Below are 21274 nucleotides of genomic sequence, written 5' to 3'. Positions count from 1 at the left end.
TTTAGAATGCCCATGCGAATACCAATGCAAGCCGTCATAATGATAGTGGTCATCAGCCTCATGGATCCAAGTGTTGCCCAATTCCTCCCGATCCAATGCTGTGGTATCAAAAAACTCCTCGTCCGTAACGTGCTTCCCCAATTGAAAGGTCGTCAATCCACGTCTACAACGCAAGCATTGTGGCGAAGATGGCCGCGGCCAGGGCACCACAAGCGCCGAGACCACGGAGCGAAGGCGCAGCATTATCGGAGCTGGAGCCAGTCGTAGCAGCAGCGACAGCCTGGACGCCGAATGTGGTGCCGGTAATGACTTGAGTCGAGCCGCCGGTCGTCACAGTGGTGGTGATGGTAGCAGGGACAGGAGAAGCAGTCGTTGAACTGCAGCCAGACCAGGTGCCCGTCCAAGAGGAGTAAGGACCCCAGCCGGCCGTCCAAGTAGTCCATGCGTCGCAGTTGATGCCGCTAGCCTTTGTACCCCAGGGTCCCCAACCGCCGGGGCCGCCAGGACCACCGTGTCCACCCCACATGCCTGGGCCACCCCATGAGCCATGCCCACCCCAGCCGGACGGAGCAGACGGCAAACCCGTCGAGCAAGCAGAGACCCAACTCGACCATTGCGCTGAGTTCCAGTTACCACCAGGGCCCCAACCAGGACCGGCGGTGATCTGAGAAGGCCAGGCCGAGCCGCCAGAGGTAGCACTGAAGGTAGCTTGTTGCGAGTTTGTCACGGTTACGCCAGCATTGGCGCAAAGCTGAGCGACGGCACCATAGACGGCTAGGTCAAATATTAGCTGATATTCTTCCCTTGAAGCATGTGCAGCTGTGCTATTCTTACCCTCTTGATCGGTGGTATTTGTGCAGGATGTAGCGACGCAGGTGTTCAGTTGAGAAATGGCGGTTTGGTTGGAGCACAGACAATCCCAGCCGCTATTGGAAGTACAGGAAGAGCCATCCCAGTTTCCCATACAATCAGACCACTGTGACTGGAATTAGCAATTGCATGTGTGTATGTGTGGTTGGTCATCCAACGTACTCCGCATGATGGGAGCCATGCAAGCGATGCCGTAGCGAAGAGGGTCGCCGCCAACGGCAGATGTGAGGTGAAGGACTTCATACTGATGCGCGCGCGTTGAGAGAGGTACAGTAGGTGCTCAAGACGTATATTGATGCAGTTGGCTTCGCCCAAGAATACGTCGTCGTCTATGGTCTGAAGGATACAGATAAGATGGGTCTGTCTGGCACTGGCACGTCGCTGGATCTGGAGTAAGAAGCTGGAGCCAACAGAGGGGGGCAGGTAGGAAAAGATATAGTGGGAGCGTCCTTAATCCCCTGCAGTTGCTAGTATTAGGCAAACAAGGACTCTTGTTGGCATCTTGTCAGCAGGGTCGTGGCCAGGCGGTGACAGCAGACTACACAGCCTTGCCAGAAGGCTGGACCCGTTGCTTGGGAGTCCGAAATTAGGAGGCAGCCCGTATCCAAGTTGTCCTACGTAGTGGTAGTAGTAGGCTGAAGCTGAAGCTGTGGCAGAGGATTTGCGGATACATGCTGCCGCTGGCGGTGGAGGGTCGGAGTGTCGGAGGGACGACGCGTCATATTAGTACACTAGAACTGCAAACAAGTTGAAGCGAACGGGGGATTCTTCTGCTAAATTTACCGCTGGCCCTAGGCTAAGGGCCTTAAGTTGAGCATCTCTCTAGGCAGGTGGCAGGTGGCTGGATGCAGGATGCAGGATGCAGGATGAAGGCTGGGAAACAAGTAAATGCCTAGGATCTTATTTAGGGCCGGACTTGGGGCTGGTAAGGCCTGTTCTGGTTGGCCTGAGCCTAGGGACCCCGGCCTGCAGCTTGCGCCGCCTGGGGTTAGGGGGCATCTCTGGTTAGAAACAAATGTGGTTCCGATGTATCTTGATCGTCCCCAATTGCTCAATCGCGCTCCCCGTCATCTCCAGTTACCTAAATAATGCATCTGCCCCATTCGACCTTGACGACCACTGCATCCGTCATCTACCCAGGCAAAGTCATCAAAGAGATCCTTCAGGTAAGGAAGCAACTCAACCACGTACGACCCGACCGCAGGCTCTGTGACGCCTGCACTGTGGGCTTGCTTCTATGTTGGGTCTTGCCCGGCTAAGCCGCAGTTGCTGTCACTCCGCGCGTCTTGTTTCTTTTCTGTTGAAGACCGAGACTGCGACATCATGCGTCTTTATATAACCACTCGCAACGTCTCCCGCTTCTCTTCAGACAAATGACTTACTCATCCGAAAATCCTCCCTCCAACGAGCTCATCGAGTACCTGCTCCACATTACCGTCGGCACACCTCCCCAAAGTCTGACGGTCCTGCTCGACACAGGCTCGTCGGATTTGAGAGACATGCTTCCCATCTGTGGACCCGGATGTCTGCCAGCAGAACCCTCAGATATGCCTAGGCGGCACCTACGATAGCAGCCAGTCCTCGACCTTTACCACTCCCAAGAACCTTCCCCCGTTTCAAATCCACTATGTCGATGGTACCACAGTCAGTGGAGACTAGGTACATCTCAGATGTGCTGAATATTGGGGGCTCGCGAGTCACGAACATGACCATGGCTTCTGTTACCAATCTACAGAATTCTCAACAAGCCATCGGCATTGTCGGAGTCGGTTTCGAGCAGAATGAAGCTTCTGAGATGTCCGAGCAAAGGTATTCCAAGCTGGTTGACAGTATACTATGCTGGAGGAGGGTTTGGCGGAACGACCCGAACTCCCACTTTCGCTCTGGGTACAGCTACGAGTACCAGTATCGGTAGTAATTCGGCCGCGAATGTCCATTGTCAACCCGCGGGCATCTTCACTCGAGGCCACGACTATGTTGGCCGCGAGCTGCCTTCTTGCAGCCAGTTTTCTGTTTGGTGGCGGCTTGGTGTTCTCATAAACAGTGTCTTCAGGGTGCCAAATTATAGGCCATATTTGTGCCCAGATCACGATGCTTGGATTAGCTAGATATGAGTTGCTTGTATATTTGTACTGGTCTAGGTGGGTTTGCGAGAGAAATGATTCATCTGGGTTCACAGTGGCCGCAGGTAGGCCATACCAACTAGACGGCTAGCAGATTCACGGCTTCACGAACGAAAAGAGTCTGGTCATTGGCGTAAATTTGCGATCTCATCTTCGTTCTTTTGCTTGATCAGGAATCTAGGCCTAGAGTATTCTTCTCTGGGACACGTACACCAAGTAACCCCTGGGCATTCTTGTGGGCAATTCTAAAAAAGTCCTTAGCGTTGACCATCCCAATCTTGCTGAGCTGATTCATAAAAGCTACCCTATCTTCGTTCGAGCAGAATGGGTAGTCGACGCTGTACAGCATATTGCTGGCACGATATATTTATCTTAAGCAAGCTATCGGGGCTAGGGAAAACATACTAGCCGTCAGCGTTGGCAGTTAGCGACTCCGACTCCCGACTCCCGACTCCGACTCCCGACTCCGACTTCCTTATTTTACTATCGATTCCTAGGGTGGGTCTACTATAGTAGGTTGTAATCAGTAGAAGGCGGAAGAGTATTTTAGTAAATAATACTAGTAGGTCTAGCGTGGGCGGGGCGGGAAATAGTTAATCCTACTACGGATAGCCTAAGGTATACTACTTAGTAAGCTATTAGGGAGTCGCTAAGGGAGTCGGGAGTAGAGTCGACTCTCGACTGCTAAGGGGTGGAAGTCGGAGTCGGAGTCGCTAACTGCTAACGCTGCCAGCCGTTGTAATGTAGATATTCTCATACTATGACCTATATGATGTCGCGCCGAGGTTTCGAGGCAGGACTTTAAGGCGCGGGTGCTCGACAAAGAGCTTCGAGGCGAACAGTCGTAGAACATATATTAAGACCTCCGAGTACTAGCTGAAGCCGTGGTTCGCTAGGAAGAAGGAGACTTAAGGGCTGTAATTACCGCGAGATGGCGAATCTTCGTTAAGGGGTCAGGGGCAGGGTAGACGTATACGGGCATATCTAGACGTTCGTGGGCAGCAAAGATAGTTACTAGGTAATCAGGCTGCCCACGAAGCCTAGGTTCTTAACATAGCGCTCTAGTTCCTTCGCTGCGGCGTCTTGATGTAGTATTGGTAATATTGTAAAGGCAGCAAAGCGACCCGGGCGGGAGAGTCCTTGATCGCCTTGTATAGCTCATCGTTGGCCGCTGAGTATATTCTTGGCGGTAGTGAGATGAGCGCCATCTGTTATGGCACCCGGTCTTATGAGCCTTTTGGCATTGGGGATCCACCCTGTTGACCCGGGTCTTCAAGGTTCTGTCTGATAAGGAAGGGTGCGGGAAGAAAGCACTATCACAGTGGTGGATACTTTCTCGATGGAGGGACTTCATGCCCACCGTCTACTAGTCCAGATAAGAAAAGCCCTTGCGCGCTGTATTGTAGGTAGGTATCCTTGGACTGTCATCGAACGGTCCTTTCATACAACACCCATACCATACCTGCCTCTGCCGACATGGAGCATATCAATTCCCTGCGCAGGGAAGCCAGAAAATACAGAAGTCGGGTTGATCGAGCGTGCGTCTCCTCTCCCTCCTCTCTGTCTCGCTCTTTCCCCGGGAACAATATTCTGAGACGAGTGTGTTTGTGATTAGCTGCGACCGATGTCGTAAACGAAAGATGCGCTGCTTCATCAACCCCCCAAGAGACGAATGTGAGCAGTGTCGTCTTGGACAGGTGAGGTGCACCTTCTTCGACCCGCCCGCCGTGAAGAAGCCTCGTCGTACCCCCGCCACCACCCCAAGGCCTTCTCAGTTCACCAGAGAGTCCAGCTCGAGCTTGGTCGAGTCTATCGAGTCTACCCCGAATGTCACCCCGAACGTCACCCCGGCCGCCGAGGTGCTGATAAGAAGAGAAATGCTCGTGGCGCAGTGAGTTGTCGTCCTGACCCCGAATCAAGCCCTGATTCCGCATTCACTCACTGTCACCCTATCAACAAGAGAATCTTCCGTCCTGAACCTGACGCACCTTCTGGGCAATATGTCCTGGAGGAGTTCGGGGTACAAGTCCTGCTCGGCGACTACGAAGGTCCCCGAACCTGAGGACGAGAGCTCCACCCATGCGTTGCTGTTCTACGATGGCCGCGTGGTGCAACTCGTCGGATTCACGGGGGAGCATGATCCGTATCTCCTACGGCATGCCGGCTATGGTGACGATAGCTTGTTCACCTGCGCGAATCTTACCTACCGTCGAGTCATCACCCAGCAACCCTTCCCATTACTCTTCATGGTGTGTATCTTGGTCCCAGTCAACGAACCCGCACGTGGCTAATTGAACAACAGATATCCAGAAACTGCACCGAGGCAGAAGAGACTCGCCGAATGGGCCATGCTCTGGATACGGTCGAGTCCATCATCAAGCCCTACGGGAGCAATTTGCTCAAGCTGTACGTCCGAATGGGGCCCCTCTCCCCCTTGTTTCCTTGAGATCGATTGACCAGTTCCCCCTCCATAGATATTGGCGTTATGTCAACCCATGTTATCCCATCATCTACCAACGCCGGTACATCATACGACATCTGATGCGAGAAGAAAAGATCGACCCGGCCTTGATGGCAGCCATGTATCTGTCAGCTCTCCAGTGGTGGGACTTTGACCCGAGCCTGTCGGCTAAACCGCGCCCGGACGAACAGGCACTTCGACACTTTTTGGACACCACTCTAGCCCATGACTTCAAGGGTCCCAAGTTGGTGACCGTCCAGGCCTTGTTGTTATACAGCCAAGCTCCAGGTCGAGGGGTCTCGGAAGGGCCATCGCCTTGGATCACCATCTCTACAGTGAGCCCAATACAAAACTCCCACCAAGGTGGGTGAGCCCAGTCACTAACCCAAAGACTGAAACCCAGATTGTCGCGGTGGCACAGCAGCTGGGCTTGCATCTCGACTCTTCGACGTGGTCAATTCCCCCTTGGGAACGGAAGGTCCGCAAGATTGTCTGGTGGGCAGTGTATATACAGGAGAAATGGCAAGTCTCCCCTTCTCCTCGGTCTCTTCTACGACGATCCAGTAGCTCTAACGACCGACAAACATTGTAGGACTGCATTTACATCCGGAAGGCCGAGCCACATTCCCTCTTCCGGCTGGAATGTTCCCTTGCCCAACGATCTCGACTTCATCGAGGAAGGTAAAACCTTGGAGGACTTCCCGATCCGGAATTTCGTGACTGGAGCACGCATGTTTCAGGCCATGGCCACCATGACCGTGATCCTGGCGGAAATCCTTGACACTTTCTTGTCAGTCTCTCTTCCTTTCCCTTCCGAATGAGCTCCATGACTCACCCTTAGGGATAGCTCCCTCCCTCGTGTGCTTGATGTTGATTATAGCCTCGACGAAGCGCTCCAGCTGGCCAATCCTTTACGTACCAAACTGTATGATTGGCGAATGTCATTGTTGCCATGTCTGGAAATGGATGCCCACGCCGTCAGAGAACTCAACATTTGTGGTTCGTGGTTTCGTGTCATTTGCTTGGTCTTCCCGCGACAAGAGTTCTAATGTTTCGGACAGGCTCCTTACATCTTTGCTATCACGCTTGTCAGATGGCCATCAGCCGTGCGTTGACCCGTACGAAGGCCAACGACATCGAGACAGCCGCCGCATGTTGGAGAGATGCACAAGCGTCGGCTAACAATGTGGTCGACTTTGTCCAGAGCCTCACCCCGGAGCATCTGCAAAGCTTTTGGTACTCGTGTATGTATATACACAATGCACATACATGCCTCCTTCACCCCTCCCTTGTCAATCGTCGGCTGACACTTGCTCTCATAGTTTGTCAGGCAAACCTCGCCATGGCCAGCACTTTTCTGGTCAGTGTCCTGCTAACTAGCGGCAGCGATGAGCAATTCCAGGAGATGCAGCAGTCCATCGAGCAATTCCGATGGATTCTGACAATTCAAGCTCGCCACACAGAGTTAATGGGTCATGCATTGGCACGATTGGACAGCCTTCTAGCCAGTCAGGAGGCGGCCGAATTCCTCTGAAGAAACGACAAGGAGGGTGACAGCATGATGAGATATATGGCTATAGTCATGTGTTCGACTTCTATGTATGTTGTTTCAGTCTGAAAGTCCTTCCTTGCCAGCTTGCGTGGTCTGGGTACCAGAACGTAAGCTGCCGTTCTCACTTCTTCTGACACCAAGTAGCTCCTCGACCTAGATCACTGTTCCCGCGGCTCCATAGCTCTGGGCAAATCGTACCTTGAGATGATTTTCCAGTGTGATGGGAAGATATTTCTGGTGTATCTCCTGTGAACAGAAATGTCAGTTTCGGTGATCTCGACAAGGAGAAGCAGAACACAATCCTTTTGCCAGGCATATCGGAAGACACTCGACCACTGTGTCGAGAGGCCCATCGCAGAAAAAGGCAGCCATGTAACGATGCTTGCCCGAGTGGTTACTGAGCACAGGGTGCATGGTCGACTTGTACCGGTCGTTGGTCCAGCGTTGCATCATATCGCCCAGGTTGACGACGTACGTGCCTGGCACCGAAGTCGGCCTGTGCCCCGACGTCCTTTTGCTTGGGTGCTGGCGATACTCGTGCTGGTGGGTAGTGGTGTGCACGGCACATGGAGAATTTGTCCGGGTCTGCCGAGTACGCGTCGAAGAAGTCTTCTGACAGGTCGAGTTACAGGGCCAGCAGCCTGAGCATGGTCACGATGTCCAGATATTCCTTTTGAAGTTCCGCCGAGATCGAATGGCCAACTGAGTTACCAATGAAGGGCGTTGAGCCGGTCGGGGGACGATTTAGTCCTCTAGGCCTAGGATGGCTGCGACATACTCTGCGTGAAGCCATGTTCCGAGCCAGCCTTTCGAACCTGCTCGAGGACCTTCTCCTTGGGCTGGCTGAACTCGATGTTTGGGATGATAACTGGGTCCTTGTAAGCCATTGTGGCGAGAGTGGAAGTAAGTGAGTGACTGAGTCGGAAGGAAACTTGCCGGAGGATTCCTGGGATCAGGAGAAGATCGAATGCTCCGTCCTTACTTTCACCCGGTCTATATATCCCTTATCCTGGGAGGGGGTCAGAGATGGTGTGGAAGCTCCCTGTCAGTCCCAAGAGCAACGCAGTGCCCGTCAAGAGGTCTGGCTTAACTTGCACCCATACTGGTCGTGTTCCGACCATCACTCGCTTACCGTAGGGTAGTTATCCACCCTCTATAGTCTCCATCATCGCGTAGCGGGCAAGTCTAGAAAGCAAAGGTGCCCTATTGTCATCGCACGGATCCTTTCGTCGGGTCCTTTCGCGCCGAAGTGGCTCACATGTCGTCGAGGCCTATCCAATCAACCACCGGGTTGTGACCGAATCTCTGGATCCGGTTATCTGTGTGTGGGTCTGTACCTGTGAGATGGCTTCTCAAGTGCGGAATTGAATGAGATGCCAGTGGGCAATATTGGTCCAGTGGGCAATATTGGTGATCCCGTCCCGCCCCCCGCCAGTCAGGAGTTGCCCGCGGGCAGCTTTGGTCGAAAGTCTCCGTAATTGCTTGATGTTGCCAACCCTCCATGGTGGTTGGTGAATGTCCCTTCAAGCTTTCTGGTCCGAGTGGCCGTTGCCAGTGGAGTACCCTGTATAAGCTTATCGCCTGACTCAATGGCTGGAGTTGGTGCACCAATGGCAGTACCGTGCCAGAGTATTCGATAGACTTGGTGGGTGGTCATTCCGCCGTCCACCTGTACTGATGGAGCTCTGAAGATAGAGTGACTCTCTTTGCCCCGGCTCGAGCCACTGGGAACACGAGATGGCCAGAACGGGACTGTGTGGCAAGTACCATAGGTATCGTCTATAAGATATAAAGTGCGCCATTGTCACTCGAGTCCGACCAGGACGCTTCACCAGGAACAGAACACACCTTGGACCGCGAACACTTTTCACATCTTTGCACAAAGTCGTCAAGATGCTTGGACTTCCGCAGTTTCGGTATCGATCCCCTTTCTTCCAATGTTGTATGTCGGGGGTCATCATTGGCTTCACGGCGGGTATCTATGTCGTAAGTAATGCCATGCCCCCTTGGAGTCTGGAGATGCCTCCTGCATGCTTCCCACTCGTGCTAACCAACATGTCTACATCGATGTAGGCGTTGAACAGTCTGGGAGCAGGAGGCGGCCAGCCTGACTCGGCCAACATGGTGGAAACCGTCAACGCCACCCTTTGCTCGGTGGCCATCGTCAGCAGTGCCTTTGGTGGCACCATTCTGAACAAGCTGGGCCATGCCATCACCATGTTCATCGGCGTCCTCAGCTACATGGTGCGTATCTTGGCCTCATTCGGTGATATCTGAGTCCTGACAGCAGCACAGATCTATGTCGGCGGGCTGTGGTTTTTCGATCGCCACGATGGATTGGCGTTTCCCCTGGTCGGGGGAGTTCTCCTCGGTATCGGGGCTGGATGTGTCTATGTCGTGGTCGGCCACATCCTGCTGTCGTATCCCGAAGAGAAGGAAAAGGGCTTATACGCAACCATTTCCCTCAATGGCCAAGCTGCGGGATCGGTGATTGGGAGCATCATCCCCGTCATCCTGAACAGAGATGCCCAAACCTCCGCTGGTACGACATGATATGATTGACTCAGACATCCCACTCGTCGTTGTGTGCTGTGTGCTGTGTGCTGACTTGCCTGCCCTTTGCAGGTGTTCCCACTGCTGTCTATGCGGTATTCGAAGCCATGATGGGTGTGGCCGCCATCATGTCTCTATTCTTGTTGCCGCCCGACAAGCTGACTCGAGACGACGGATCTAAAGTCGCCGTTGCGATGCCCAGGACGGCCAAGCAGGAGTTCGTGGCCAACCTGTATGTGGATTAAGAAAGGTCATCAGCCAAAACAAAACCATGCTGACCATGGTATACAGACGTGCTTTCAAGGACTGGAAGCTTCTCCTTCTATTCCCCGGTTGCTTTGCTGCCGAAGCATTTCTCGTCTACGTTGGATCCATGGTGAGTTCACTTCCTTTGTTGCTGATATTGATTCCCTGAAGAAAGTCTAGTTATTGACTTGAGCGAACAGAACGCCTTTAGCAACAACCTACGGACCAGATCTCTCTTGTCTTTCATTGCCGTGGTGCTGCAGATTCCATTTGGGTTCCTCATCACGTGGATCCTCGACAACAAGAGGATGAACAGACGAACCAGAACACTGGTTGGTCTGACCTTCGTCGCCGTCCCCTTGTATGCTGCTTGGATATGGCAAATCGTACGAGTCCGTAACTGGAACCGAAACGATCCGCCTACTTACGACAAACTCGTCGACTGGTCCGACTCGGACTTTGTGTCAGCCTTCTTCCTCTTCATGCTCACCTGGGTGGCTTCGGTAAGTTGAGGCATTGCATTGCATTTCCATGAACACGACCGAGATGGTGGGGTTTGACTGACTCTCCCTTTTTCCGATCCACAGAACCTCTGGCAGTATATCATGATGTACTTTCTAGGAGCCATCACCAACGACCCGGTCCGACTGGCTCACTACGCCGGGATCTACAGGGGCTTCCTCGCGGCAGGTGAAGCGCTCTTGTTCGGCCTCGACTCGATCGGAATCCCATACATCAAGGAAGCCGGCGGCATCTTTGCCTTTTACGGGTCCGGCTGCTTGATCTGCTTCTGGTTGGGCTGGTATCACATCGAGGACACCATGTATTTCAAGGAGGACCATGTTGTCGTGCCCAACCACATCATCCACGAAATCGTGGACAATTCGCACGAACTTCCGGTCCCCGTTGACGAACAAGGCATGGTCGTGCTTGGGATCGAGCCCACTGCGCACAACCCAGAGAAGGGTCAAGACGAGAAGATGGCGGTCACGTCGGTGCAGGGGGACAATGAGGCTGGGCTTGAGTGAATCGTCCCAAACCCTTGCATACACAACAATGGCGAAGAAGAGAAGATTCAGGTTGGATGAGTGGTCAGACGTGATGAGACGGTGAGGGGAGCATCTTAGATGTGTGTTATCGTTGGCAGTGCAATGGTGGGAGAGTCTGAACATGCCGTGAACGGACTGCTCTCGAGGGTTCGCTCCTTTTCTGCTTGTCTTTTTCCAGTCGAACAACAGGTTACAATATGGGTAGATAGGTAGATAGGTAGACAACGTTGGTAATTAGCGACTCCGACTCCGACTTCCACTCAGTGGGAGTCGAGAGTCGACTCCACTCCCGACCCCCTTGGCGACTCCCTATTCGCTTACTACATAAGGTAGATGGACCCGAGATATCCGGAGTCGGATTAACCCTATTCCGGACATACCACTGCTTACTAAGACTCTCTTATCTCTTCTATTAATTATAGTCTACTATAATAGACCCACCCTAGGAGTCGACTCCACTAGGGGTAGGAGTCCCAACTCCCAACGCTGTAGCTAGACAAAATGGTGGGATGTTCACCCATGAAGCTGGATCTAAAGTTGCTGCTACCTGGGAGCAATGGTCAATTCACATCTAATTCGGTATCCGTGACCGGAAGAATAAATAGCCCAGATAGAGTATGCAGAGCAGTGCAATGCATTGCGCACCGATGGAACCCGTCCTTCCCTATCCCGCGGGCAAGTCTCAAGCCTTCCGCTCCTCAGCCATGGTTCCACCTCGATCTTACCGTAGGCAAGTCCTTGCTTGGGTACTTAAGATCCCAGAAGTAGAGCACGTCCCCGTCCATTGATCAGAGACCACCGGGGAGCAACGATTTGAATCTTGACCTTGATGAGACCTGAACTGAATAGAACTGAACCATCAAACAAACCTTGAGACGAGCTGCCACCATGCCCAAGTTTACCTCATTCACTTCCGTTTTCCACACGGGGCCGTATCCGGCGATCGACCCAACCGACGAGAGATTGTCAGCCCGGGGAAAGACCGTCCTCATCTCCGGCGGTGGCTCTGGCGTGGGCAAAGTGATCGCGCTGGCCTTTGCCCAAGCCCAGGCCGCGAACATCATCATATTCTGCCGGACCATGTCGACGTTGACCAAGGCCAAGGCGAGCATCGAGGAGGCTGCGCCGGACAGTCCCTCGAAAATCCACGTCTTCGAGGCCGACATGACCCGGCCATCCGACCTCCAAAAGATGTTTTCCAGCATCAAGAGCACGATCGGGCCCGTGGACGTGCTGGTCAACAGCGCCGCTCATCTAGCCGACAAGGCTCGGGTGTTCGAGGGCGACATAGACGACTGGTGGCTGAGCTTCCAGATCAACGTCAATGGGAGCTACTTGTTGACCCGGGCTTTCATCCAGGCACTGCCCCCCAGCGGCGAGGGTGTTTTGTTGAACCTGACGTCCGTGTGCGGCCACGGTGGGAGCATGATGGGCTTCTCCTCGTACAATGCTTCCAAGGCGGCCTTTACCCGCGTCCTCGAGACCCTGCACCACGAAATGCCAAAGCTGAGAGTGATGAGCATCCATCCCGGCGTCTACGATAGCGTCATGAGGAGGAGATCCGGGAACGATGGAGGCCCATTTGACGACGGTATGTTTGCTTGGCCCATTCAGTGTCCACCCCTTCTTGCCCCGTCTTTCCCTCTCAATGGGCGCATGTCAGAATGAAATAAAGTACTGAGTACTGACCATCATCTAGAACCGTTGGCAGGGCACTTCGCCGTCTGGGCAGCTAGTCCAGAAGCCGACTTCCTCGCTGGCAGGACAGTCTGGGCCAATTGGGACGTGGATGAATTGAAGGCGAGGAGAGAGGAAATCCTGTCCAAGGACAAGCTCGTTTTTACTCTGGAGGGATTTCCCAACATGGATCTCAACAACTTGTAGGGGTTGGGTTGTTTCCAGCCCAGGAGGAAGTATATTATATACGCGGTTCGAGCACATAGAAGTCAATTGAGAGGACAGTATGTCTTTGAAGCTCTAGCATCGTTCTGTCAGAATATGGATTGCAACCGCTATAGCCTTGTTGTGACAAAATCCGGCATTGAATACCTTATTTATTTTGACACATTCAGTTCCGGTGAGCATGTTGCTCTTCCTTCTATCTATCTGCACTTTGGACTTGAATCGTCAACGCTGCCTCTCCTGAGCAGCAGGCACTGCCAGTTGTCCCTTCTGGTAGGGAAACTTCGCACGGAAATGCTCGGCGATCTGCGTTCGGGTGGCCACCCAGACGCCCTCCTTTGCAGCCACATATTCGACGAACTTGATCAAGGCACCCATGCGACCGGGCTTGCCGATACAGCGACAATGAAGCCCGACGGTCATCATCTTGCCACCGAGCCCCTGGCTGGCCTCGTCGTACAGCACGTCAAACGCATTCTTGACATGTTCGTAGAAGTCGCTAGGCCCACTGAACCCGGTCGGGGTGGTGAACTTGTAGTCTGCAGACAAAAAGAGGTCAGAATCTATTGGTGATCCAATATCACGGAGAGAGACCAACCGTTGCAATCGTACGAATACGGGATCATGAGCATTCCCTCGGGATTGGGACTGTCGGCCTCGGCGGGGACGTCGACCCAGTACGGGACATCGTCCGCGTACGAGTCCGACTCCCAGAGCAGAGGGATTCCCATCTCCTTGTACACATCCCAGATCAGGGCCCGGGACCGTGGGGACAGGCGACCGTAGTACCATCCCGAGGGTGGTTTTCCGCAAATATCACGGATGGTCTCGATCCCTTTCTTGATGTACGCCTTTTCATCCTCGCGCGAGACGTTGTGGTAATCGATCCATCTGCGGGTGCTCGTCAATTTCCCAGCCCATGTCATGGAGGAATCATATTCAGGCCCGGGATCACCGCTTGAACTTACCGGTACGCATGAGACGCCACGTCATGACCATTTGCAACCGACGATAGGGCCACTTCGGGGTTTTCTTCGATTGCCCGGCCGACCGCATACAGGGTGTATTTCATGCCGTACTTGTTGAAGAGGCGGAACAGACGCCAGACACCGACGCGGGAGCCGTACTCATACTCGGACTCGATGTTGACCGCCCGTTCACCCGTGTGCGGAGGCTTGCCGACGCCCTGGGACCATGTCAACCACTCCTCATTTGAGAAGGCGTGTTGTGTTGCCCCCCGACCAGTCACTCACCTCCCAGAGAGAATTCTCGGACGTTTCATCTCCCAGCAGTACCGACCTTTCAGCGCCCTGTGTAGACTCGTCAGCCGAATAGCAGCAAGAGCAGAGCAATCATGCGGCCACCGACCTCTTCGTAGTTGATCACAAACGATATGGCAACCTTTGCACCGTTGGGCCATTGCGGGTCAAAGGATTTCGGCCCGTAGCCTTTGAAGTCGCGAGGGAAGTCGTCGTGGTTGTTCCACGTGAATGTCTTTGTCCCGGACATCTCGCCACAGAAATAGATGAGGTCTCCTTAGTAGAGGAAAAGAAGAATGCGTTGATGGGATGTGATCTAGAGCAGCATGTTGGGAGGGCAAGTATATAGCGACTCGCCTAACAAGAGATGGCGAATCCATCTCATCCCGAGCCTGGCATGCCACAGAGAGCACACGATGGCCGATGGCCCCGGGGCCCTCAAGGCTTGCTTCTTCAGTTCGTAACGGGTGTAGTAGGTAGCTCTGCAAGTGTTCACCCAGGGTTCGGTGGGAACCTTGCTGCTATCGGTGGAACTTCCCGTGGGTCCGGTCGACGTTCGGAGTTGTCAGTTGGTTGTCCTTGGAGCTGCCCGTGCCCGTGCCCGTGCCTGTGCCCGCGGACAAAAGTGAACGTACCGGTACGACAGATTGGATCTGCCAGCACGAGTGGTCCGAGCTGGGGGTCTTCCCAGGGAAGATAGACGGTCGAACACAGTCAGTCAGTCAGTCAGTCAGTCTTCCAGGGCTGCTGGAGGCACAGGAGAGGCAGCATGATGCCGACCTCAGATGAGAAAAACACAGACCGTCCTCGATCAACAACATCCCTTGCACTTGCAGAAGGTCAGGACTCAGCCTGGCCAGTTCTCTCAGACTCAACCCTCCAACATGTCGGTGTTTTTCACCGCAGTGTCCGAGTAAGATCCCTGTCCCTGTCCCCGTCCCAGCCCAGGCATCAAATCACTGGTAACTGAGCCGTTGACCGTCTTCCAGGTCCAACCCGGTCACCAGCACCGATGTTGAAACACATTTGGCAAACTAGGGTTCCAAACCTCGCCAGCCCAAGAGGCCGACATCACCAAGATGCATCAGGCCTTCTACGAGTGCATCTAGATCGTGCACGAGTTGCCGGACTATCAACCGGTGGTCGACTACGAGAGGTACCCTCGTACCAATGTCAGACATTGTGGTGTTGAGGACAATGTGCTGGGCTATGCATGGTCATATACCTTCTCCCTCAAAGACCAGTGGCAGCACGGTCGCGGCAGTCTGCTCCGTGGTAAGACCGGAACGTCTCGGGGCACCATATAGGGAACTATCAGGTTCGCGGAGCTGGGAGCGGCGTGCGTCGAGCAGGTGTCGGTGCCTTCCCACCCGAAGAGCAATGCCATCTGGACGGCGCAGTAACGCTTCTCGGGCTGCCTGTCGCTGGTGGGCTTCAGTCATGCAGTGGTCGCCGAGGGGTTGGCCTCAGCGGCCTGGCCATGACCAAGCTCTCCTGGGATCAGGCCAAGTTCGACCGCTGCTTTCCGACGACGCAGAACACCATCTTGAACGGTCAGTATCTGCTGCATCACTTACCTGACATCTACCCGAAGACGATCAATTTGATCCGGAGACTCTCGGACGAGTACGAGGCCGTGCTACGGGACTACGACGTTGACGTCTTGATCCTCCCCACCACGTCGCTCAACTTCGTGGCCAGGAGGCATGGGACTAGGACGGGCTTGTCCATGGAACAGATCGCGCCGACCGTCGGCCTGAGGGCCAACACGGTCCAATTCAATGCCACCGGTCATCCGGCAATGTCGATCCCTATCGGCAAGGCTCCGGCCGAGGAAGATAACAGCGTCATGTTGCCCGTGGGCATGCAGATCGTGGGTGCCCTGTGGCATGACGACAAAGTGCTGAGGGTAGGGCATGCCTGGCAGAGGGCGTTTGATTGGAAATAAACTCTAGAGACTTTACCTCCACCACGTCCGTATCGTGACCATCAAAACAAGAGACATGGAAAAGTAAAGATCAGATGTTGCTTTGGTACGACCAACAAATGCTGTGGTCAATGTCATGCGCTTTGATGCGCCTCGCTGATACTAACGTTTGGCCAAACCCGATCCCATGTAAATGTCCTTTGAACACCAATCGCTGACGCTGATGCTGATGCTGATGCTTGTGCCGAATGTCAAGTGCTGTGACATGTCTTCTTTCGTTCCCCCTTGTCCTCTATGTATATTTTCTTCCCCTGTTTCCACTAGCCACTCTTCTTCCGACGACCCTCGTCTCTCCAGCCGGGTCCCCATCTGGTCACCAGCCACAACATGGGACTGGTGACCAGACAGATCAGAGCAATGCACGTAAAGCACCATCCGCTGCCCATGCCGCTGATCATGATGTCAATGATGCCCGTCCCCGCGGCGCCCAGCAGGCACCGGACGAGATTATTCGCAGCCGTGGCCGCCGAGGGGTCTGTGGGATGCAGGTCGACGAGCAAGGTTCCCAGAACGTTGAATGATCCGGTGACGCACAGGCCGATGATGAATTGCAGGACCAGAGGAGCGGCGACGCTTGCGTTCCATTCCAGGGTCCAGCCGTAGCAGCAGATGGCCGCGATCCCGATGTATAGGATCGGCCAGATCACCTGAATTCTCGCCCGTTCAATGGGGAATCGTCCCAGGTCCGCTCCCTTGGAGCCATCCCAGGCCGTCTCGGGCTTTCTGCCTATTCGGAGGAAGTTCCAATCCATTACTCTGCCACCAGCTATACAACCAATGGCACATCCTACTCCATAAGGGCTGAATTGGGAGTTTCAAATCAGCATAGCATACCACTGGCAGAGATGCAAGGTCAAACGAAAAGAAAACTTACAGGTAGCAAAGTCCGACCTGGAGCGCGCTGTAGCCATAAATCCTGGTAAAGAGCGTCGGTGTGCTGGCGGCCACATCGTAAAAAGCCGTGTAAATGATGGCATTGTAGGCCAGGATCACGCCGGTCTCCTTTTCTCCTAACATGGCGAATGTGTGCAGGGGATTCGGCCAACGAAAGCTGGGTTTCAACGATCCTGCTGTGGCTGCTGTTGTCCTGGGTGCGTTGAAGGAGTGGCTGATCAGGGGCTTATGCCATCCCGTCGGTGCGAGCGATCCATTCCCAACCACATTGCGACTGGTTTCAGGAAAGAAGGCCAGGAAGGTGATCATGAAGACACCACCAAACACGACCAGAAACCAAAACAAGGTCCTCCAACCTGACAGGCCAATCACCAGGCCTCCAATGAGGGGACCTAATGAAGGTCCGATCATGGCCCCAGATTGAAAGACGCCCATGTAAATGCCCCGTTCCGAACTGACCGAGATGTCGGCCACGACTCCATTGCCCAACGCGATCGCACCGCTGCAACCCGCGCTTTGAAGGCATCGGAGCACCAACAGGGCCGCGTAGCTGTCCTGAAGGGCGAGGCCAATGTTGGCTCCGAGGTATATGGTAAATGCCAGAATGTATGCCGGTCGCCGACCGGCCGTATCGCCCAATCCACCGAAGATGGTAGGCGATAGGCCCTGGAAAATCATGTAGGAGGTGACGGTGAGATTGATTCGAGTCTGCGAGACTCCCAGGTCCGTCGCCAGGGTCGTGAGGGCCGGGAAATAGATGTTCGCCGTCAGAGGAGATAGAAGACCAGCCCACGTGGCCAAGAAGAGGATCAAAGTCTTCTGGCCTTTGGTGAAGACAGTGTATTCTTGTTGGGCAGCCGTCACATCATCGTCGATGGTTCGTTCTCCTTCTTCCCCTCCTTCGACACCTTGACGACGCGACGGCAATGGCGCCAGTTTGACATTGTCCGCTGCCACCACCACAGCCGTCTCCTGCTTGAGCTGTATGTCGGCACACGGTTGCTTAATCGCAGATTCCATCGCCGCTGTCCGTAATGTACAGAGCTGAGATCCATGCCGAATTAAGTACCTGATACTCGGTTGCTGCTCGAGTCCGAAGTGCCCCGATGAAGGTTGGACCAGCCGAGGTTGCTTCAATGTGCTCTTCGGAGAAAGGACTGACAAAACATGGCTGAGTTCGCAATGCTCAAACATGATTCATGGGCAAGCTTGTCGCTGCACTCACAAACAAGGCTCTCTGGGTCTTGTCACGCGTTGAAGCTTCAGGGTAGTGAGTAAGTGTTGGCGTATTACCCACGGGCATCGCACAGCCATTCAATTGACCGCGGGCAACTATTGAACGTCCGGAAGATTTTGCTCCGATCGGCGAGGCTGTCGCCGGAGCTGTGGCCCCCATAGGTAATATCTCCTCCGAAGTATAGTAGCCAGTGCACTGTTCGGTTTGGTCCTTTCATCTCGCACCGAATGCTCATCTCCCTGGTCTTCGTCGGCGTCGTAGTTGCTCGTACTTTGCTTTGGACTCTTTCTCCTCTTTGTTCAGGTTCAGGACCCGGTCCTGGGCATCATGAGCGTGCTTGAAGCTGGCAGTGGCAGTCGATACCCTCTTTGTCCGTCTTCCAAATTTTACCATCCTTCCGTATAGAGTGGCTAGACCAATGGGTTCTGTGGAGGCTCAGCAATATCCGTGGTATTGTGCCCTTGAAATGGAGTCAGCAGATGAAACCATGAAGATCTGGGGGTCGGCACCTGCCTGTATGCTTGTGGTTCCGCCCCACGTAGGTCCAGCACGGAAGCGTCTACCGGATCCCTTCTTAGGCGAGGTGGTGGACTCCAGTAGGGACAGTGTCCTCACGGGTCGTCAAGGGGTCGAACATCAGTGAGATGGCAGATATCAAACAGTTATACACCGGTGGATGAGCTGCATAGCGCTTCTCCAAACCATTGCTAAGCTGGGGAATTTTGAAGCTGTCTGGTCTGCTCGTGAGTTGTCGCTATCAAAGGGTTTGGAAAGTACCATTGAAAGTCACGGTGGTGACAGACAATATGCGGAATCTTTGCAGCCGTCATGCGGGTTGCCCATGATCTCATTCGGGGCCGGACTTGGGAGCGGCAAGGCCCCCTAGCCTGTTCTGGTTGGCCTGAGCCCTAGGTTTGGGGCTTAATTGGTTCATCAGGCTGTCCGACTGGCTAAACGTCGCCCAGTCGAGAGCACTCCCAGGCTCGAGGCCTAAGGTAGGGTTCCCTTGATTTGTAGCTATTTGAGGAACCTGGGGAACCCTGGGGAACCCTGGGTTCCCTTCAGCCTCAGGCCGGCGTGGTGCAAGGTCTGTTACCTACCTAGATATCCTACCAGGTTGTCGCAGGTATTAATCCTAAGTAAAAACTACATCCTGCGCATCCTATGGCCGAGAACAAGGCTGGACGGTAGAATTGAAGTTCTTGCTCCTGCTCTACTATTTGAGAAGATTGGCTGTTGGGGCCAGACCTGTTCTTCCCGGCTCACCCTAACAGGTCTGCGTTACACAACCTGATGCAATCCTGCCTTTCTGGCCAGGCCTCCTGTCACCATCAGCCGGTGCAGGCTCTTTGTCCGGATCTGGTGTTGACTTCTCATTCCTGTCCTCAGCTCGTGTGCCCGTAGCAAGCAACTTCAAGGCACCAGCGACTTTGATATTGACAGCCCTACTCTTCGGGAGTGGATCACTGATACTGCCAAACCAGCCGTTAGAGATGGTTGTCCATTATTGTGGATGATAGTGGCCTCAGGTCGGTCGGTAGGTCGGTCGGTCGGTCGGTCGGTCGGCGCTGCTGAGCACCCACTCCCCAGTTCAAGTTCGGGGCGACCTGAGTGCTAGGGTTGGCGTGGATGCCCGCCCGCACATCCACTCCTCAGGCTTCGTCCGGGGCTATAAACCTCGGTGCGCCTAGGAGGCCCTAGCCTCATTAGCCTCTGCCAGCCTTTGTAGCCTCAGGCGCTTCGATCTTGGCAACCCTCAAGCTCACGGTGCTGCGTTTCGCAACATCTGCTCTGTAAAGTTCGATCGTGCTCGGCCGACAAAAGCCCATTCTTCCAGGCTTTTCATACCGGAGCGTCGAATAATTCAGGTTTCATGTTGATCTTGCACAGTTTCGCCAGACAGCCGCTCAGTTGCAGGAACGATTGTACTCCCTCGAGAATGCGCATATGGGTGAAGCCGATTTCCTTGATGAATTCAAGTTTCGAGTGTTCCGAAAGCGTCGGAATCGTCTTGGTCACCCGGAACATGGTGCTTATGATGTCGTGTGACGAATAACCCAGATCCCTTGTACAAAGGCCCAACATGTCAGTGTCTGACGCGTCCCATGTTCATGTCACAAGCAATGTGTCCGACTTACCACAACTCCTTCAACGTATCGATTGCACTGTCAATCTTGCCCTCCCAGCATGCCTTGATCATTGCTTGAACTTTGACTGGGTGCGGGCTGTCCACCACGCGAAAGACGTTGTCCCCACTGACAAATCCGAAGCCTGCCCAGGTACTTTGCAAGTTGTTGATGGCCTGTCTCATGTCTCCCTCGGCACTGAACACCAAAGCCGCCAGGCCATCCTCGGAATATTCGATCTTTTCCGCCTCGGTGATCTGCAGCAGTCGTTGCACCACTTGCGCGTCCGTCAGCCGCGAATATCGAAGGATTGCACATCTGGACTGAAGCGGCTCGATGATTTTGTTGGACTGGTTGCAAGCGAAAGCGAAGCGAGTCGTGTTCGAGTATATCTCCATCGTCCTCCTCAAAGCCTGTTGGGCGCCAGAGGTCATGCTGAAGAAAGTCCCTTGTTAGTCTTGCGTACACCTCTCACGTTAGCATTTCGTTGGCTGTACCTGTCTGCTTCGTCTAGGATCACCAATTTGTGCCGCCCCGGCGGCAGCGTCACCTTCTTTTGCGCGAAGCCTTTGATACGATTCCGGACAACATCTATACCTCTTTCATCACTGGCGTTCAGCTCCAAAACAGCTTCTTTATATGCGTCGCCCAGAAGAGTCCTCGCTAGACAAAGTACTGAGGTTGTCTTGCCAATTCCGGGCATTCCTGAGATAATGACATGCGGCATATTCCCATCTTTTGCAATGATCTTGAGTCGTTCAATCGTTTCCGTGTTACCCACAACGTCGTCCAGGTAGACTGGCCGGTACTTTTCCACCCTGTCATGCATCAGCCTGTTTGGTCTTGCCCAAGTATACCAATTCAAGAATTACCAGGGCAATTCATATTCGGGTGCTGCGCCATTTGTATTTGCGTTAAGAGCTTTGCGGCCTCCCGCCGATGAAGACTCCGGTTGTCCTGACATTGAAACGATGCTTATGATGGATTGTTTGGGGTGAATTCAACGCTGTGAAAT

General features: G+C 53.9%; 9 protein-coding genes across 9 annotated transcripts; 4 read left to right on the top strand and 5 right to left on the bottom strand.

The window, feature by feature from the left end:
- Positions 1-163: 163 nt before the first annotated feature.
- Positions 164-526, bottom strand: A1O1_08649 (uncharacterized protein; the record flags this gene model as incomplete). The annotated part of the gene is made up of 1 exon (XM_007729508.1): positions 164-526. One exon carries the CDS (start codon positions 524-526, stop codon positions 164-166), a length of 363 nt encoding a protein of 120 aa, XP_007727698.1.
- Positions 527-4993: 4467 nt separating this feature from the next.
- A1O1_08648 (uncharacterized protein) lies at positions 4994-6988 on the top strand (the record flags this gene model as incomplete). The annotated part of the gene is made up of 8 exons (XM_007729507.1): positions 4994-5242; positions 5296-5399; positions 5468-5742; positions 5832-5997; positions 6068-6244; positions 6302-6465; positions 6516-6698; positions 6777-6988. 8 exons carry the CDS (start codon positions 4994-4996, stop codon positions 6986-6988), a joined length of 1530 nt encoding a protein of 509 aa, XP_007727697.1.
- Positions 6989-7159: 171 nt separating this feature from the next.
- On the bottom strand, positions 7160-7893 carry A1O1_08647 (uncharacterized protein; the record flags this gene model as incomplete). The annotated part of the gene is made up of 3 exons (XM_007729506.1): positions 7160-7252; positions 7482-7618; positions 7785-7893. The coding sequence occupies 3 exons, from the start codon at positions 7891-7893 to the stop codon at positions 7160-7162; spliced, it is 339 nt and encodes a 112-aa protein (XP_007727696.1).
- A 1057-nt stretch (positions 7894-8950) lies between these two features.
- Positions 8951-10833, top strand: A1O1_08646 (uncharacterized protein; the record flags this gene model as incomplete). Its single annotated transcript, XM_007729505.1, has 7 exons — positions 8951-8992; positions 9080-9250; positions 9302-9548; positions 9632-9791; positions 9851-9935; positions 10006-10308; positions 10393-10833. The coding sequence occupies 7 exons, from the start codon at positions 8951-8953 to the stop codon at positions 10831-10833; spliced, it is 1449 nt and encodes a 482-aa protein (XP_007727695.1).
- A 909-nt stretch (positions 10834-11742) lies between these two features.
- On the top strand, positions 11743-12738 carry A1O1_08645 (uncharacterized protein; the record flags this gene model as incomplete). Its single annotated transcript, XM_007729504.1, has 2 exons — positions 11743-12445; positions 12554-12738. 2 exons carry the CDS (start codon positions 11743-11745, stop codon positions 12736-12738), a joined length of 888 nt encoding a protein of 295 aa, XP_007727694.1.
- Positions 12739-12981: 243 nt separating this feature from the next.
- A1O1_08644 (uncharacterized protein) lies at positions 12982-14265 on the bottom strand (the record flags this gene model as incomplete). Its single annotated transcript, XM_007729503.1, has 5 exons — positions 12982-13295; positions 13355-13647; positions 13725-13942; positions 14010-14066; positions 14125-14265. 5 exons carry the CDS (start codon positions 14263-14265, stop codon positions 12982-12984), a joined length of 1023 nt encoding a protein of 340 aa, XP_007727693.1.
- A 1230-nt stretch (positions 14266-15495) lies between these two features.
- A1O1_08643 (amidase) lies at positions 15496-15963 on the top strand (the record flags this gene model as incomplete). Its single annotated transcript, XM_007729502.1, has 1 exon — positions 15496-15963. The coding sequence occupies one exon, from the start codon at positions 15496-15498 to the stop codon at positions 15961-15963; it is 468 nt and encodes a 155-aa protein (XP_007727692.1).
- Positions 15964-16262: 299 nt separating this feature from the next.
- On the bottom strand, positions 16263-17916 carry A1O1_08642 (uncharacterized protein; the record flags this gene model as incomplete). Its single annotated transcript, XM_007729501.1, has 2 exons — positions 16263-16803; positions 16877-17916. The coding sequence occupies 2 exons, from the start codon at positions 17914-17916 to the stop codon at positions 16263-16265; spliced, it is 1581 nt and encodes a 526-aa protein (XP_007727691.1).
- Positions 17917-19975: 2059 nt separating this feature from the next.
- A1O1_08641 (replication factor C subunit 4) lies at positions 19976-21223 on the bottom strand (the record flags this gene model as incomplete). The annotated part of the gene is made up of 4 exons (XM_007729500.1): positions 19976-20198; positions 20272-20694; positions 20757-21077; positions 21132-21223. 4 exons carry the CDS (start codon positions 21221-21223, stop codon positions 19976-19978), a joined length of 1059 nt encoding a protein of 352 aa, XP_007727690.1.
- Positions 21224-21274: the final 51 nt, after the last annotated feature.

This window comes from Capronia coronata, assembly GCF_000585585.1.
Source record: "Capronia coronata CBS 617.96 chromosome Unknown acBCG-supercont1.8, whole genome shotgun sequence".
Classification (NCBI taxonomy): domain Eukaryota; kingdom Fungi; phylum Ascomycota; class Eurotiomycetes; order Chaetothyriales; family Herpotrichiellaceae; genus Capronia; species Capronia coronata.
Note: the sequence above shows the minus strand (reverse complement) of the source record. Positions and strands in the feature narration are given on the sequence as shown.